Genomic DNA, 18,904 nt, shown 5'->3' with positions numbered 1-18,904 from the left:
GATTTTGTGGCCAGATATCAGTTCTCCTCTTACAACCGCTTTTGTGGGATCACAAACATACATCATAACCCACAGTGGTCTGTCAAATTCTACATCTGTAACAGTGGTGTACACTGAATTGTCAATGGCATTAACAACCAATATTTTGTCACTAGCTCCATCCAGTAGAAAGTATAGCTGAAGGTCATAAGACTGTCCAACTCTGTTCTCAGTGAGTGGAAGGTGAGTGAAGAGCTTTTTATTGTAGTTTACCCGAAGACACAGCTGTTGGTTGTGGGTGGAGCATGTTGCAACATACACACTCAGTCCAATGTGTTGCGGCCGGACAGCATCTTCAGGAGAGGATGTCAGGGCTATCTCTTGTATAAGTTTATTACTTCCTACCAATGTCTTTATAGATAACCCCAACTTTATTCCATACATGCAACGCTGCCCAGGACTGTTTCGGACCACCAAAGGTCTGGACGCTAGACATGATCTGGCATTTCGTATCCGACATCCTGTGTTCGGAGAAATAACAGCCGGTCTTGTGTTTGTGATTACACATTCAGATACGTCAATGATGCATTTTGCAGTGTCAGTGTACCATTCCAGAGTTGGACCTGTGATGAAAAAAACATTCGTAATGAGTACCAACACATCTTGTAGCTAACATATATATCACTTAATACGTGTTTTACTCACAATTTAGTCAATCTACCAAATGAAAGTTATAAGCTATCATGGGGGCACGGGTGGCCCAGTCGTCTAAGGCGCCGCGATTCGCTGTGCAGAGCTGCGTCCCTTGGGCACGCCAGAAACCTATGATTGTGGGTTCGAATCCCGATTCGCCCCGATTATGTTTCTAGGTATGTCAGCACCATACCCGTGCTCGTGGGTTCACCGAAGTGGTAAACGTCTGAGACCTGCATCACTTCGGGCTTTCCTCCCACATTAAGCTGACACGCCGTGATATAACTGGAATAATGTTAAAAGCGGCGTTAAACCCAACTCACTCACTCACTCACTATAACCTCATTGATATATTATGTATTAATTTAGAAGTGTATTCGTTCTGGGGTTTAATATATATAACTTCAAGATTATTACACGTATAACGTGCATGCACGCGCGCGCGAGGGTGTGTATGTACGTATGTACGTGTGTATGTATGTGTGTGTGGTGTAGGACGACTGCCGAGTTTAAAGTGCTAGCCAACTGAGATACCATGCCACAGTTTAACATGAATACCCCACTCAGTATGCTGACTCCGAAACGACCAGACCTAGTTTTGTCCCCTTAGTGCCGGGCGCCAGGTAGGGTAACAACAAGTACCATCATTTAATGTATTTTGGTTATACGTGACTGGGGATCGAACCCCCGACATTCAGCTCTCCGGACGGATGTTCTATCCACTACACCAAGGAGGCTTTCTTCTCCTACATTACTTAACATTCAAAAATCAGGCAACCCATGCATGATATGCAACATAGCTAACGTGACGACTAATAAAACTTCTGTACTAAACTATCAAAAGGTAAGCACAAAGTTCAGATCTCGAAAGCGGTGGTAACCTCTCGAAATCAACTGACAGATACAAAACCAATGAACAATATCTTGTAACATCATGTCATGATCAAGGGCGCAGATCTTACATGTTATCTCCTGGTCAGACATCTTCCGGTCGATCTCGATCACTGAAACAAGATATTAATCTTTATGTGTGTCCTATGTACATGTACTGCCTGCTCTCACTATTGTAATGCATATATTAACCGTTATAACAGTATCGCGGGATGAAACAGAAGAACAAACTTCACTGGACGGGGTAGTGTCATTCTGATAAATGTACATATTTGCCGTAGATATTTAGGCAAGAAAGTAGTCATCACCATGGGCATCAGTTTTGCTCCCCTTCTTACTTATCTGTTCTTTTTACAAAAGGATCAGAATTTCTGCCCTGCTTGACAAAGTCAAAACAAGTTAATTTGGATAATACGTTTGATCTCATATAATTCCATTATGGCTAAGTAGCCAGTTCCCTTCAACTGATTTACCAACATGAAGTCATCGATCCCATTTGCATGGATCGATGCTCATGATATCAATCACTGGATTGTCTGGCCGAGACTCGATTATTTACAGACCGCCGTCATATAGCTGGAATATTGCTGAGTGCGGCGTTAAACAACCAACCAACCAGCCAACCAACATTAAGTGGAAATAAAGAGACAAATGATACCGCCTCATCAGTTTCATATTTATATTTATGAATAAAGATTCAGAATAACCAAACAAATTCACCAGACCGTGTAACAAGAGTGATGACTTCAACTTCCAGAAGTCAACTTTCTCTTTATGTCAAGCAAAATCCAGCGGGTCCGGTCTTTGGGTTTTCTATTGTTTTGAGGTGTAATCGAGCATGCTGTTCTTTGACGATTTCAAAGAGAGTCATGGGACTCTTGCTCAAAAGTTGTTTGATAAAAGTTACAACATTTAAGGCCTCAGTCAAGTTTTAAAAAACATGTATAGTAGACACATGGATGACATTTCCAAATTTGACGCAACAGTGACAAGAATGATGCAAATCCCTGTTTTGACTTGTACCATGTGTTCCCGAGTTTTTGCAGGTGAACCCGTTGATTCTCGTGATAAACAACATTTCTCACTTGTTCAGATGTATCAGAAATCTAAACCTTAATACCGATTAACCACTTTTGGTGGAACATAGTATAACATTTCTACATAGAATGGCATGACAACATAAGCTTTCAATACTACATTTTCTTTGGAATAGCGTCACGTAATTAAGTCCTAAGACGGGAACGTTGTATAAAAGTATGAAATCATGTAATTTAGCAAACAAAGAAAACTGTCTTGGGACGACGGGTGGATCGTTTTAGAACGCAACAGAAACATACAACAAATTCGATGTACATACGACTGAAAGTTGTAGTATCTTACTACAAATACCTGGGTAAAGCGTTTTTCACCCAGCCGTGTAGGCTCCATAAGCATCAAAGGTTTTTATTCCCATTTATAAATTGCTCAAGACCAAAAGCCATTTATATTTCGAGCCAGCTACAATATTGTTTGATGGAAACAAGTCTCCAATAATATTATTTGTGAAACAAAATGTAGTAAATGCCATACTTGGGGGAGCTGGGGTTACAGTATGCATGTCCAGTGCCAATATAGAGTTCAAAGCTGTTGGATAGGTTGCTGGGGATAGATTGTTGTTTATAGTTAAAAGGTTGGGATGACTATGGAAAAGAAAATTTGGGATAGACCTTTTTTCCCTACTGGTTTTGCCTATGTTGCATCATATAAGAAAAGGATCTGTTGTTCAGGTGTTTCATTGTGTATGTACACATTGTGACAGTTGTGAAATTGAGGATGAGTATATTTTATTTACATGAGAACCAAAAATCTATTGTTCCAAAATAGGTCTTTACCAAATATGACCCGTGAATATCCGGGCTAGAATAGGTCTTCCGCGACCCATGCTTGCCGTATAGGGTGACTCTGCTTGTCGTAAGAGGCGACTAACGGGATCGGGTGGTCAGGCTCTCTGACTTGGTTGATGCATGTCATCGATCTCAATTGCTTTGATCGATGCTCATCAAATTAATCACTGGATTGTCTGGTCCAGACTCGATTATTTACAGACCGCCGTCATATAGCTGGAATATTGCTGAATGCGGCGTTAAACAACAAACCAACCAACCAACCAACCAACCAACCAACCAACTTTACCAAATATTGCTCGAATTTATAAATGTAAAGAACTCCTTGTCAAAATTTTACAGTGAAAGCAGCAAAGTAAAATCACGCGTGGATCTATTGCAGTTATGTTGAGTTATGTCCATTGTATACGCTTCGTACACTTACTTGTCTACTACATTAGACCTTCATACTGTATGTCTATCGTATCTGTTATTTCCATGAGAAATATATTATTTAGTACTACCTACCTGAAGGTAACTCGGCTGGTTCCACAATGATAGCGGTGTATGCTGCAGAATCTTCCACACCATGCGACGTCTCTGTTGGGGAGAACGTGACTGATCTGACCATTCCTGCCCCCTTGATAGTATCCTGAAGATGTTTTACATTTGCTTGGACAAAATTAACTCCAGTCCTGAGGGGTATTTCCCTTGGTGACTCCTCCTTCAACATGTATTCATGTTTTGATCCCAATACTTGCAGATATTCTATCCTGTCAGCTGTGCTGCTCATCTGTCGCGTGTATTCTATAGATGACCTCGCACTCCTCAGCAGTAGTCTTGTTGCATCCAGCGCCTGCTCTGTTAGCTTGAGACTTTTAGCTGATTTCTCCTCAACATCAGACAGAAGGATTTTTCGTCTTTGCTTCAGAGCATCAACAAGTTGTCAAAGACTCTGTTGATATCATCTCTTGACACGCGCTTTGACAGTTCGATGTCCTCTATCTTCATGTTAAGATCTGACTCTGTTTTGCTCAGTCTTTTCGTCTTTTCCTCCATCTTGACCAAAAATTCATCGGTGGATTTTATCTTTTCTTTGTGTGCTTCATCCACGGACACGACGTTGTGCCCCTTCCCTTTATCGTGATCTACTACAGTGCAGGACACACAGACAACCTTGTCACAAGTGTTACAGTAGAACTGTAGAGGTTGTTGGTGGTGACTACACTGATGTACACGACGATAACTCTGTACAGGTCGGCCCTTCATCTCATGGAAGGTATTTATTGTGTGTTTTTTTGTAACCATATTTCGTTTGTGAGCATTTAGGCAGATGGAACATAAAAATGTTCCACAGTTGTCACACTGGGCTACAGCTGTTTCTTTATCAGGACAATCTGTACATGGAAGATCGAGACCTTTCTGGATCTTGAGGTAGTCCAGAATCTTCAGGATGACAGTCTCTTTGGGGAGAGATTTAACGCCTCCTTTCAGGTAATGTCGTTGTCGACACATGGGGCAGTCTAAGACTGTTGTGCCTCTACTGCAGGTTTCTAGACATGGTTGGCATAAGGACTGTACACAGCACGGCATACGACGGGGAATTCGTGTCGACTCATCAAAGTGTTCTGTACATATTGGACACTCGGTCAGATGATCCTTGATCTCAGCAACTGAGACAAGATCCGACATGATGTCTGGCAAACGAAAATCATTACGATCATGTAATATGAAATTGAAATAGAATCTGTAACGAGGTAATGTGTATGTACTATAGTTGTTAAGCATTCAATGAGCAAAGGCATAGTTAGGAAACAATGACAACCACAATATCCACAAAGAGGAAACTCTGTATGATCTGCTTCTAAGAGCAGACACATATACACACCCGTACACATACATATTGACATCAACCAATTCGTCTGTTACAATGTAGTATACATGTTTTATACAGTTGTTGATAAGAGACAAGAACAGATTCGGGATTTCACATGTTTTGCCTCAAGTAAAACCCCCGTGCAGTGGGTAATCAAGCGATATTCTAATAGTTTATCTCGCCCCGGATGATGACCTGAGTGGTGTTGGGCTTTAGTCTGCTTTAAAACACTTTTTCAGTAATATAAGGACATGTCAGCATAATGTGGGAGGAACGTTTAAAGTAACAGTGTAGAAACTCACGAGCTTGAATATGGTGCAGACAAACCAAGAGCAATTTATTGGGGTGAATATGGGATTCGAACAAATAATCCTGGTTACCTGCAAAACATCTAATGGGAAATCACAATGACACAGGTCTGAACTCTAGCACACTTATATGCGTGTCAATGTACTCCATATCTATTTTATTCTTACAGTTTTAAGATGTCACGCTTCTGGTGGGAATGACATTAGCTATACATGTCATCTTTGCTTGTGGAAGGGACCGCCCATTTCTAAATAAAGCAATGAGCCCTGAATATTTTTTATTAAAAACACTTTGCAACAATGTTACTTTGTGGCAAACTAGTGTATTTTATACAAACAGTATGATGCATTTTAGGTTTTTTTCGAGCAACGACAGGGACAATGTTTTATTCGATACAAATCAAATCAAATGGTCGAACCCTAAAGGACACACCAAAAATGCCTTGCACGATTCTAATTAGCAAGTTGTAATGTCAACAACAAGTTGTCATTAATAAAAAAAATAAAACATTTTTTTACAATGTTATAGCTTAATTGTATTTTCGTCTCTTTCAAACAGGAAACTGCCGTTATAAACTGTATCATTTGTATGCAAAAGATATGCCTTTGTTAAGTCACATCGACATCAAACCACTACTGCCTAGGACGTCATGAACGTCGCCAAAATGATTAAATATCATACGTATGTTGTGCCCTTAAACCTACACTGGTCTTAAATTTACAATATTCATGAGTAGGCGTGGCTTATGTATGCACGTAACACTATCTTCCGCAAAGCTAGCTGACGTCAAACGAGCGCATCGCTGTCTCGGCTGTCATTGCGTGATACGATGTTTAACTCACAATCTGCACATCAGGTATATAACATGTAGTTTATGTGTCTTTGAAGATTGTGCTGTACTGTATTTGCAAGCCTCGACCTCGGACAGATCGAAATTTACGCGAATTACTGAGTCAACCCAACTCGCCCATCTCCGAAACATTCAGTGATGCACAGTTGCCCTGATCGAAACACTGACATGTCTTTGCTATTACTTTCATACCCAACACAGTAAAAACCTTTTGTCACCAGGCTCCATACTAATACAATACATCTTTCCCTTCTTGTTATATGCAAGAGCAAAGCAATCTCTGCGCATGGCATAAGTTGGTCAACTACAAGATACAACTATATTTTATGTATTTCAGAAACCTTGATAAGATTCCAGGTTGTCCCAGAAACAAAGAGTTATCATGCTTGTAAAATAAATAGGTAAAATAAAATCCAAATAGCACCTAGAACAATGTTTATTAATCAGGCCCAGGGCTCAGGCATTTAGGACTTACCAAATCATTCTAGACTTGAGTTCCTTTCTCTATTTATTCATGTGTGTCGGAGAGACAGAGGTTCAGGAATGTGCAATCCATATGAGCAGAGATTCTGAGACACTTTCATTCATTCTGTACTGCTTAACTATGGTCCTCATGCACGTAGAATATATAAAGTACACTATATTACAAACAATTCCAGGTATTAGAGTGACACAACTTTTATCTCCAAACAGTATATGATGTGATGCCCTATTTGTATAAAATACATTCTTCAAAAAAGAAACGCATAGGTGTTTTGAAAATTCCAATTAGATTTTTTTCCCAGCAATCGTCATAAAGACATTTCTTATGTTTGGTTCCCGTTAATCATGTCATGTTTGTTGTGCATTGCGCGCAAGCACATCTCAAAATGTTTTTCGGGGAAACGTTTTTCAGCAAAAATGCAAAGGATGCACGGAAATTGCTTTCAGAAAAAGTTTTCAGCACAATGCACATGCAAAATGTTGGAAACAATAGTAGAGACACTGACTATAAAAGACCGTACAAAATTCAACAGTTCGTTACGAATTTTCTGACGTGAACGGAGATCGAAAAATGCCAAGATTAACTGCAGCTGACCGAAATATCGCCATTGGACGTTTGGAAGCAAGGGAGTCCCAGTCTGCCGTTGCAAGACACTTCAACGTTCACCAAAGCACCATATCTCGACTATGGGATCGATATACCCGCACTAATTCGACTCAATATCATCACAGAAGTGGAAGACCAAGAGTGACCACCCCTGCTCAGGATCGGTGCATCCGGTTACATCACAATTGGAATCGATTTGCTACAGCAACGGACACTGAAGGACAAGTGCCTGGTATGCGAAGAATTTCCGACTAAACCATCAGAAATCGTCTTAGGGAAGTGGGAATTCGAGCGAGACGACCAAAAGTTGGACCTGTCTTGCGACGTCTACACCGTCAACGACGTGTCCGGTTGTGCAACAGAGTACAGGCATGGGATCTCAGGAACTGGCGACGCGTTTGGTTCAGCGATGAGTCACGTTTTCTTCTTCAACGACGGGATGGAAGACAGCGTGTATACCGACGTCGACAAGACGTTTTGCGCCGAACTGCGTTCGACAGGTGCACCGATTTGGTGGAGGGAGTGTCATGGTGTGGGGAGCCATATCCTTCACGGGTAGATCACAGTTAGTGGTTGTCCAGGGCAATCTTACAGCAAACCGATACATAGACCAAGTTCTGCGTCATCACCTCCTCCCAACTTTGGACCGCCAGAGGGAGCTGTTCCAACATGATAGTGACCTCGATTATGATAGGATCACACATGGGGACAATATTTTTACGCTACGTTAGCCTCCTGGACAGAGCCTTCATAAAAGCATCACACCAAATAAAAAACAAGCATTTAATTATTCACATACATATTTAAAATTTATGATACAGACCAATTTCTTTCAAATAGCTGAGGTCAATCTTCATCTCAATAAAACATAACTATTATTAATAATGCCTTTGGGATAAATTTTCATCTGAATAAAACATTGCTATTATTCATAATGCCTGTTGGTTGAATCTTCATCCCAATAAAATATTTCTACTATTCATAATGCCTTTGGGGTCAATCTTCATCTCAATAAAACATTACTATTATATATAATGCCTGTTGGTTGAATCTTCATCCCAATAAACATTACTATTATTTGTAATGCCTGTTGGTTGAATCATCATCCCAATAAACATTACGATTATGTGTAATGCCTGTTGGTTGAATCTTCATCCCAATAAACATTACTATTATTTGTAATGCCTGTTGGTTGAATCTTCATCCTAATAAACATTACTATTATGTGTAATGCCTGTTGGTTGAATCTTCATCCCAATAAACATTACTATTATTTGTAATGCCTGTTGGTTGAATCTTCATCTCAATAAACATTACTATTATATATAATGAAAGTAGGTTTAAATCTTACTACTACTTAAAATGCCAGTGGGGATACATCCCAAATAAATCATTACTGTTATTTATGCCTGTGGGCCTGCGACTATATATGCTTTTGTTAAGAGCCGAGTAGAAGGATCGGGTTGTCAGGCTCGCTGACTTGGCTGATGCTTGTCATCGTATCCCAATGGGTTAGATACATGTTCATGATGGTGATCTCTGGATTGTCTGTCCAGGAGTCTATTATTTACAGGCCGTCGTTTTGCAGCTTGAATATTGCTGAGTGCGCCGAAAAACAACTGAACAAACAAAAATCATTAATATTAAGGATGCCTACACTAAACGCTTCTTCGATATGTATTCGTTTAGACTGAGGTTTTATGTTCATTTTCGCAAGATGCTTCAACATACAGCACCTCAACAATAGTGTTGTTATGACGTACTGGTGTGAAAAAATAAAGAAAGAAATACTTTCATATACCTTTTAGATTTGATTTTATTTTTAATATATTCAGCACATGTTTCCAGTATTTAATTTCCAGGACTAAATGACAAAAAGAAATGTGGCATACTAAGAGATTACATGTCCAACCGTGACATTCTTGCCTTAAAGCTACACAATCTTTAAACACCACTTTGTAATATCCAGTTCGCTTTGTTCATTTCACAAGGATTAACTGATATGATCGTTTGCTTATTTAACAAAGAAGTTACAGGTTGTTTAGGTTATAGTGATTGTACCGCAAACAAATGAGTGCCGGCATATACGCTGTATGGTGTCACAACTCGGCAGAAGTCCGATGCACTTCCGTGTTCGGGTGAGATGCAGTGCGTACGAAACAAGTGTGACGTGGTCACATAAGCTCCGCCCATTCATGAATATTGTAGACTTAAGACCGTTGTAGGCTTATGGGCACTGTATTTCCTCAATTAGACGCCTCGACGTCTATTACGTTCGCGCGATACGTTGATACGGCGACTGATAGAGAAAATATGGTATATACGGTGAATACTATTGAAGTCGGTGTAAAACTCTGAATCCCCTCAACCTATTAACTAGCTATTCCACCAGAAAAGCTGCTGCATTACAAATGTTAATCACCCCCTAACCTCCACCCCAAGACACTCTCCCATTAACAGACAGATTAACATTCTTACCTTACGAGAACTGACAGCAGAGAGTACAGTTGGTTGCCTATATACATGTACACAAACAATACTGGACCTTCACCTTATCTGCACACGCGCAGTAGCTACTTTCGTTATCAGCACAACCCGGAAATCACGAATACCTCCAAGGTACAACGGTAAAGTAGGTCAGCTTTGACAATGTACTTCGATCACGCCGTGTGGGCACACTTGCGCCTCGTGCAGACGGTTGAGATATGAATTCATACCAGTGTCAGGAATAATGTGTAGGCTGTCTCACTGTCCCTAAAGCATATTCCTTCCCCTTACGTCCAGGTTTTACTGTTATGATATATGCCTAAATAACGCAAGTCTAGATTTTCCACAAAACTCTCATCTCACTGTGGCTCCTATTCAATTTATATAATGTTGCTTGTTTCTATCAAAAGTATATATGTTCAAAGATTCACTGTTAATCTAGGTTAATGTGGATTTTCACACTGATCGGGCGGAACAAGTTAACTGTATAGCTATGAATATGTGATATCTATCTTGCTTGATCTATGTGTTTGTATTTTTTGTTAACTGGTCGAAATTGTTCCAGAAGAGGAGGTAAAATTCCCTAGTACTGACTATATGGATGAAAATACTTTTGCGAAAGGCGGGACACAAGCATTGAAATGTTTGTATGTTTTTTAAGGTTTTGTATATGTTGTATATGCCCAATTTCAGGTTAATTTGGAACGTCATACTGAGTGAGAGGAACGCCTTCAAACCGTTTAATCTAAATCTATCATATATATCATGGTGGAGGGGGGTAATCATATTATGACAGTGAGAAGTCTAGAAACGGTCATTTTGCTGGAAAACATTAATAAACAAAGGACCTGTCTAGAATAAATGCAAAAAAACAATTCCATGAACATACGCAATCCTTGCTAAAAGCTAAATCCATTGCACGATTCCGATTACATATAAGTAATACAATGGAAACACTTGTCAAACCAGAAGAGGTATCCCTAGTTTTGTGTATGACAGACCCCTTATTGTTGCAATTATAGGCAATTTAAACCTGGAAAATATATGATCTCTCTTGTAGAAAAACGCACTGATGTTTCTATATTATCATTTCAGGCTGTCAGGCGTGGAGATACAGATTCCATGTCACGATCAAATGTATTACATAAGGAGTGTTTAGTGAGATTTGTTGTGAATGCTGACTGAAATACTGAATAAAATGGTGAATGGAATGATGTACTCACCAAACTAGCACCAAATGGAAAAAAGGGAGCATGGCAAAGTACATAGACAGCTTCCTGCAAGACAGGTCGCCATTAGGAACACTCAACCGAACTTCTACAGATCACTAATCAGATTAAAACAATAGACTATGGTTGTAAGCTCTTTCAGCATCAGCACTGTTTTGAGCCGCCTCGACAGAATACAACACAAAGACAAATGTTAGCACTACAAGTTGAAACAGGAGAACTCCCATTGAAAGGAGGAACAAAAAGCCCTTTGGTAAAAAAAGATATGGCAAGCCACCCGAGATGAAGACCTAGATCTGCATGTATTTCGTTACCAGTTCTTGGTTTAGGCATAAATTGTCTTGACACCGTCCGGTCCACTCTCCTACCCAGAGTTCCACGAGGACAGCATTCGTCACATCTATCACAGTCCATTCAAGATACTGCATGTTTTTCATCGGATTCATTTTTGATGAGTCTACACATCTAGATAAACATATGGCATGGTTAACTTTCATTGACAACGTATCCCAAGACGTGAACAAAATATTTCCATTTGCGTAGTTTTCTTTCAAGTTACACTGCGGAGAGCTGGCGATACGAGTCACTTTGATGCATAAATATATATTGTCAGGCACCTCACTGTCGCAGTTGTAGTAGCATACCTATATAATTATGCAAAACAATACGTTAAGCGCACCAAAGACTTGCATTAGGCCAGTCTGTTCTGATTTCAGTGTTTGTTTAAAAACGAGAGAAAAGTCCGGTCACGGCGACATGCAAATTAGCTTATGGCAGAGGTGTTATGCTAGGTTTGATCAATTCAAAACTACATTTAATTATAGGGATATTTGCATATATTTACTTCAGAAAATGTTTATGAATTTTGTTTTGTAGGTAGTTTTAGTACTTTCATTCAAACGCTGGGTGTGTATTGATTGTTGAACTGATGATCTGGCATGGCCAGGTACATGGCCAACAGAATAACAACAAACGTTTTGAGAAAAAACTATTTCATGTTAATTTTACAAATCAGTAGCTGAGACAAAGAAGCAGTGATAAACATTAATATATCATCATTATTAATATGCTTATACATCCCTGGATGTAGCTAACGATAATTTCTGGTCATACCCTTCTGTTGCATGGCCACCTGCTGTGATGGGTAAAAGGTGGTAATATTTTGTTTTTGTGTATAACAATTCTGGTTATAAAAATTCGTAGTGCGTATTATGTACGAGGTGAGGTGAAATGGGGTATGACGTTGCGTCCATGATTATTGCAGATATATAGCGACGTGCATGCATGTGTGTGTGTTTACATGTGTGGCTGCTTTTGCTAGTCCTGACTAATGCCGATTTCATAGTCCAAGCCAAATGTGATACCATGCAGCAGTATGTAACGCACACCCCTCTCAGTAAACTGACTCCGAGACGACCAGTCCTTAATGCCGAGCGCCAGACAGGGTAACAACAAGTACCATCTTTTAACCTAACGTCTTTGGTATGACGTGGCCGGGGATCGAAGCCCGGACCTTTCGCTCTCCGGGCGGGCGCTTTACCACCAGACCACAGAGCCGGTCTATTGTACACGACTAAATACAACATGTAATATTTATGTGATCAACAAATGTGCTCGAGATGGTCCTATCTAATCTGAATACGTGTTCCGCATCATGCATTAAATAACCATAGTTGCCTCCGAGCCAAGTACATGTGTAGACCTACTCATAGTCTTTGAAAATATTTAATGTTGATAGAAATAAACCACTTAAATTGAAAAGGAACCCCAATGAGATGGGGGATTCAGAACCTCTGAAGAATCCAGACTTGCTTTATTTAGGGATATAGCATCACAATAAGGACTACAGTATTGAAGGGAAAATGAATGTTGCACTTCAGGGTATAACTGACGATTTCAACTATAAAACATCGGCTCCGAGCAGTCTTACCTATACCTATACTTTCCGTACAATAGTCCAAAATTACAGGACGCCCTGTGTTACAAGGTGGAGCAATCATTTTGCAGGATTATGTCAATCAGCAGTGTGCAAATATGTCATCATGGGTTAGAAAAAGCCAATGATCACCTTGATTATAGTCCATGGTTAATCGGTACCATACCCCTGCTATTTGGTTACACCAAAATGACTTCATCCACAATTAAGCTTTTGTTGGAATCCCGTAAATGTTTCAGTTATGAAATGGGGATTTTCAGCCTGACAGCCGTGCTAACGAAACAAAACATTGAAACGGTCACCTAAGATTTTACTCCTACATTGTAGTCACACATCGTGATAAACCGAAATACTGTATAAACAACGTTGCAATCAACTTTCTTTGAGAATGACCATATTTAACTTGCCACAATTTCGTATAAATGACGTACGTGTCAGACAAACTTTAATTGATTAAACTGACAAAGAGCAGAAATACAACACACATTGATGCCGATGTGCAAAAGAGATCCGGAAAAGTATATTGTTTCATAGAGAATAACCTTCTGGGGATGTTGTATATGTCAATGTATGAGGGAGCGAATAGGTCCCAAACACTCGTATTGTTTGTACGAGGCAACTAGTGGTGATCGGTTGGTCGGACCTAACTATAGTGACATGCTTATCGAGTGTCGGCCTACCCTGAAGGCGTGGGACGTTGCTAATGTGATCCGCCACTTGACGGTCTATCCAAACATAAAGTCCACCGTTATATAGCTTGAGCATTGCTGACAGCTGCATTAGACAATACCCACTCACCCAAATATGATTGGAATAGAATTACAATATTTCGTTGGTTATGTTGATATTGTTTCTGGTGCATGTAAAGACAATCCTCATCATAAACTCCCTACTAATGAATTCTCTTCAAGAGAGAACAGCAAACCTTGGCCTGCAATGTTGTCTCTACTTGGTACACATTGATTTACTTTTGTGAAAGGACAAAGTCAGTGGATTTTAAAACTGTTATCATTAAATATTTAAATGCTAAAATGTATACACCATTAGTGTGAAAATTCATTTTTGATAAGTTGTAATGTACACACGGGGCAGCTGTGTAATAGATTACGGATCATCTGATGTAGATTATACGGGATTTCCCCTTCACTGAATGAGTGTGATAAGGGACACAGTTAAGGACAAATGGACACCTGTCAAACTTTTACTCCACTGACCTAGATACGTATATGTTCCAAAAGTTAAATATCATGGTGACATTTCGATAAATATGTGAAGATTACCGACTGATATTACTGACGGAGAAATAGTTTTTTGTGAATATAAAGAAAGTCCTTCCTTGATTGTGTTAAAGATTATGGTTAATCTTTAAAACATGGATTTGGTGGTACATTTGCTGAACCCAACTATATATCTCTCTTTGTACGGATTTCGTTGGAGCTTTGGAATCCAGTACAAACTAGGAGTAAATATGGTTTCAGGTTTCTAGTCAAGTCAAAAGTTGATAGTACTGATGCATGGTTTTGGCAGATTATACGGGATTTCATTTTTTGACGTGACATACTGATGCATGGCAGTTAACATATTGGCCTTATAGGTGGCATTATTTGATATGTCACTTATTCCAAATTCTTTGATGAACCAATGTGTGTAGGATGCTTACATGTGATGGTTATGTTATTTGAGGCCTTGCCAGTGGGAACAACGACTTTTCATGTAGGGCAGCCAGAAGTTGGATGACTGCTGATTGGGACAGAATTGGTTTGTTCCATTTCTATTTCCTCTCTTTTCAGTTTGTGCATTCTACCACTGACAACACCACGCACAGACTTAACCCACTCTGGAGGACATTCACAGGTTCCTGTTCTCCTTTGCCCCATTTATTGGCATATTCTTCGACAGCATCCCTAAGATTTACAGTTGTGATCCCAATTGGAATGATGCTGCTCATTGGAATGATTTTGGTCCATATTTGAATGACTGACGAATGTTATTATTGTCAACAAAAGAGAAGTCACCTGTGATTATATGACCTATAGGCTGGTACATGCTATGTCTTAGAAGGAACAGGTAGTGGAATTCACATTATGAGCTGCCAAGTCCACGTTCTGCAACACTTTCCTTTAATTGAACAGCCTGGATGAAATGGTGCTCGCTTTGGAAAATGGCATTGTTGGTGGTTCCTGTAATTTGAAATATAGAACAAACGGGGGAACATATGGTACAAGTTGACATAGGGAATTATATCTGACATCATTTGAGTCACATGTCCTCCACATATCTGACAGACCCGTGAAGATCCGGGCTAAAACTTGGTCTTCAGCAACCTATGATTGCCGTAAAAGGCGACTATGCTTGTCGTATGAGGCGATCGAGATCTGGTGGTAAGGCTGGCTGACTTGGTTGATGCCTTCGTATCCCAATAGCGTGGATCGATGCTCATAATGTCAATCACCAGATTAATTACAGACTGCCGTCATAAAGTTGGAATATCACTGAGTGCGGCGTTGAACAACAAAACACATATACAAAGTTGAATTTAAGCCTTACATATTTTGAAGAAAATGTTGACGGTGGAGAAGCGTGAGAGGCCATGGAATTGACATTGATAAAATGCTAACTTCTATTGGCATATGCTTGATTATCCTGCGTCTGCAATCTGGGCGAACATTTCACTAAATCGCATTCATGTACGTGACATTTAGATATATATGTTCATATGTACAACGCACTGTGAATATTTCCATTGCATGTGGTTTTCTGGAACATGACTATTATGTATTCCCTTACACTTGTGTTCATGCATATAGGGAAAAAATGACAAGGACATTTGATGTATTTTAGAGTTATCAGCTTGTGGGGATTGGAAAAAATACCAGAGCTACAAAGGTACAGAAGTTTACCTTCATTTAATTGTATAACAATCTCCCACAAAATCTGATGTTATTCGGGTCAAACACAGTTTAATTTGTATGATCATTTCGTAACTAGTGACCCTGAGCTTCAAAATAGGACTATGTCTTGATAGAGTAATAACCGTCACATGTAAATGGTTTGTTATAGCACGACGGGCACGACAGACATAAGATATTGCACATATTAAGTATATTTAAGCCTCTCTGAAGTGGATATGTGTTTAAAGCTGTATGTTTATCTAGAATCTTAAAAACCGATGTTAAACTATTCGATAAAGTGTAAACACGGCAATGATGTATTGGCGATGTGACACAGTGATATATACTGAAAACACTTGTGTTAGGTTTACGCTACATACAAACCAACAAATATGTTAGGCTATGTACTGCATATGAGTACCTAAAACCTAACATTGACATCGCGAGCACGTTATTTCCCTTGCCATGACTTGTGTGATAGATCAGGCTTACCGGTGGTTGAAAGCAACATGCATGCCCATTGGCATACTATCAACCTAGTCACAGAGCATGGCCATCTGATCCGTATTTGAGTTGCCTTTTTCAGCATGCATGCGGTTATCAGGACTTATTCTAGATCTACAGTGTAAATAAATAAAAAAGTGCAAGTTGACAAATACATTTTGATAGTTTTATTAATATTCAAATCAACGAAGGGACAAATATTAAATTACACATTCTTTGCATTTGTTAAGTGATATATTTAGATTGTGTAATGCTACGTGTCGACGTCCAAATTGAAACAAGTTGACCAATAAATCCATGTGTAAAATCATTTAGTGTGAAACCCAACAAAAGGCAAAGAAATGCTATACAAACAACAACTATCATATAGAATTAACTAAGTTTACAAATCGGTACAAATTGCTGCAAAGTAATTACAACGGGTGGACACACTATAGTGGTAGTACAAAATCCACAAAAGTATATGTGAGAGCAATAAAGTCATTGACATTAATATTTACCTTGAAGCAACAACGGTCAATCTTCCAAAATAGGCCTAGTCTGGATGTCCAGGGTGGAAACAATGATCTTCACACGATTATTTTTCACCAGCCTTGACTGTTGACATTTCAGCAGATGCACTCAGTGCATCAATGGAATGTTTGAAGCCTATGTGCGTATACATAGTTGTCTTGTCTACTAGACACTAATGTTTACACAGGACACTAATTCATAGAGCGAAACTAACGATAGATCATGGTGAATGTAGCGTTTTCTCACTAATTATACAGAACCTCTGTGTCAGAGCCAAAACTGTCACATTTCTTTCAAATATTGGCGTCGAATGCCGTGAAATCTTGAAACTGACAGGTCACAAATCACTCGTGTCGTGTCACTCATCTGCAGCCTAAATTGCAGCTGTTCCAGTTCCATTGGCAATCACGTTGCACCAACAGGCTCATTCCCAATAAATCAACAGGTTAATGTGGAACCACATCATAGATCTTGGTTCGTGTAAAGCGCTCGGTTACAAATTAAGGTAAGAGGCATCTCCTCTACAGTGGGACTACATCAAATTTCAAAACAGGGTAAGTTTATATTCTAAATGACGATGTTTCTCACACAAATTCAAGCAATTTTGAAGCCCCATTCAAAACATTGCAACATAACCTATATGTTGCACTTCACTTTTTCATTCATTATCCAGTTAATATAACATCATAATACGAATATACATATATAGATAATACTAACATTGTGAATTGCTGTATACACTTGCACAACTTCACAATAAATGAACACTTTAAGACATTTCATGGTGACATCTTAAATGTATAATAAGTGTATATCTTTCACAATAAGGAACAATCCACACACACGCGCGCGCTATGTACAGCAGCATTAACGCAAGTAGTGTTCGACTACACAGCAAGTATACAACATTGATACTAATGAGGCTCTTTGGTTCTATTTCCTGCAAGAAATATAAGTACCAATGTCTTAAGGAAACAAGGCAGAAACGTTATATATTGTAGAGAGTAGAAACATAAATTATGACTGCTGATACTGATTATTCAATGCGGAAAGAACTTTGGATAATAATTCCACAGAGAATAACATGACCACAAATTTTACCAGATGATTTCTTTCCTTTGATATTATACAAGGGGCGAAGTCACTTAAAAACTACCATTCGAAAAGGTATCATTGAATACGACTTACTCCCCATACCCAACCCCAAACCAAAACCCACCCACCTCAACCTCACCCCATCCTAACCAACCTCACCCCATCCCACATAACCACACAGAGAGGAAAACACGTTCATATTTCACGAGTGGATGTACTAGGTGAAGTTAGCCATCATTATTGTGTCGTCAAAGTAATTTGGGTTGGAGTGTGTAAGGTTTAACGCTCCTTTGAGCAGTAGCTCAGTTAAATAAGAGCGCGTCAGCTTAATGATGAATGAAAACCTTAATCAAGGAAATATTACTCATAAACCAAGAACCTTAATCTAAGTATGAAATTGGAAAGCACGGCCTCCTGACTATGTCCCGTCCATGACACATCGAGCTACGGCGCATTGGACGACTGGGCAGCCCGTGCCCTGAGTCATAAAAACCCTAATGATAATATATTTTTCAGTCCAGCCCTTACCTTGGAGGTATTTTTACTTACTCAAATGACGTCATATGATTGACATAGCTTTATATATAACAAGCTCGCTGACATTAAATGACGTAGTCCTTTGTGAACGTCATGAACATTGGTCGAGGTAGAAAACATGATATCAGATGAAAAAGTACATCATCATGTCTAAAAATTGAA

General features: G+C 39.3%; 1 protein-coding gene across 1 annotated transcript; it reads right to left on the bottom strand.

Annotated features, from left to right (window-relative positions):
* Positions 1–143: 143 nt before the first annotated feature.
* On the bottom strand, positions 144–15,325 carry LOC125380079 (transcription intermediary factor 1-beta-like). The gene is made up of 4 exons (XM_048396314.1): positions 15,218–15,325; positions 3,954–5,122; positions 1,635–1,676; positions 144–602 (listed from the first exon to the last, which is right to left on the bottom strand). The coding sequence occupies exons 1-2, from the start codon at positions 15,246–15,248 to the stop codon at positions 4,353–4,355; spliced, it is 801 nt and encodes a 266-aa protein (XP_048252271.1). The 5' UTR covers positions 15,249–15,325; the 3' UTR covers positions 144–602; positions 1,635–1,676; positions 3,954–4,352.
* Positions 15,326–18,904: the final 3,579 nt, after the last annotated feature.

The sequence above is a fragment of the Haliotis rufescens genome, unplaced genomic scaffold (genome assembly GCF_023055435.1).
Source record: "Haliotis rufescens isolate VD_foot unplaced genomic scaffold, xgHalRufe1.0.p SCAF_15, whole genome shotgun sequence".
NCBI classification, from domain to species: Eukaryota; Metazoa; Mollusca; class Gastropoda; order Lepetellida; family Haliotidae; genus Haliotis; species Haliotis rufescens.
The sequence above is the reverse complement of the archived record's forward strand: the minus strand, read 5'-3'. Positions and strand labels throughout refer to the sequence as shown.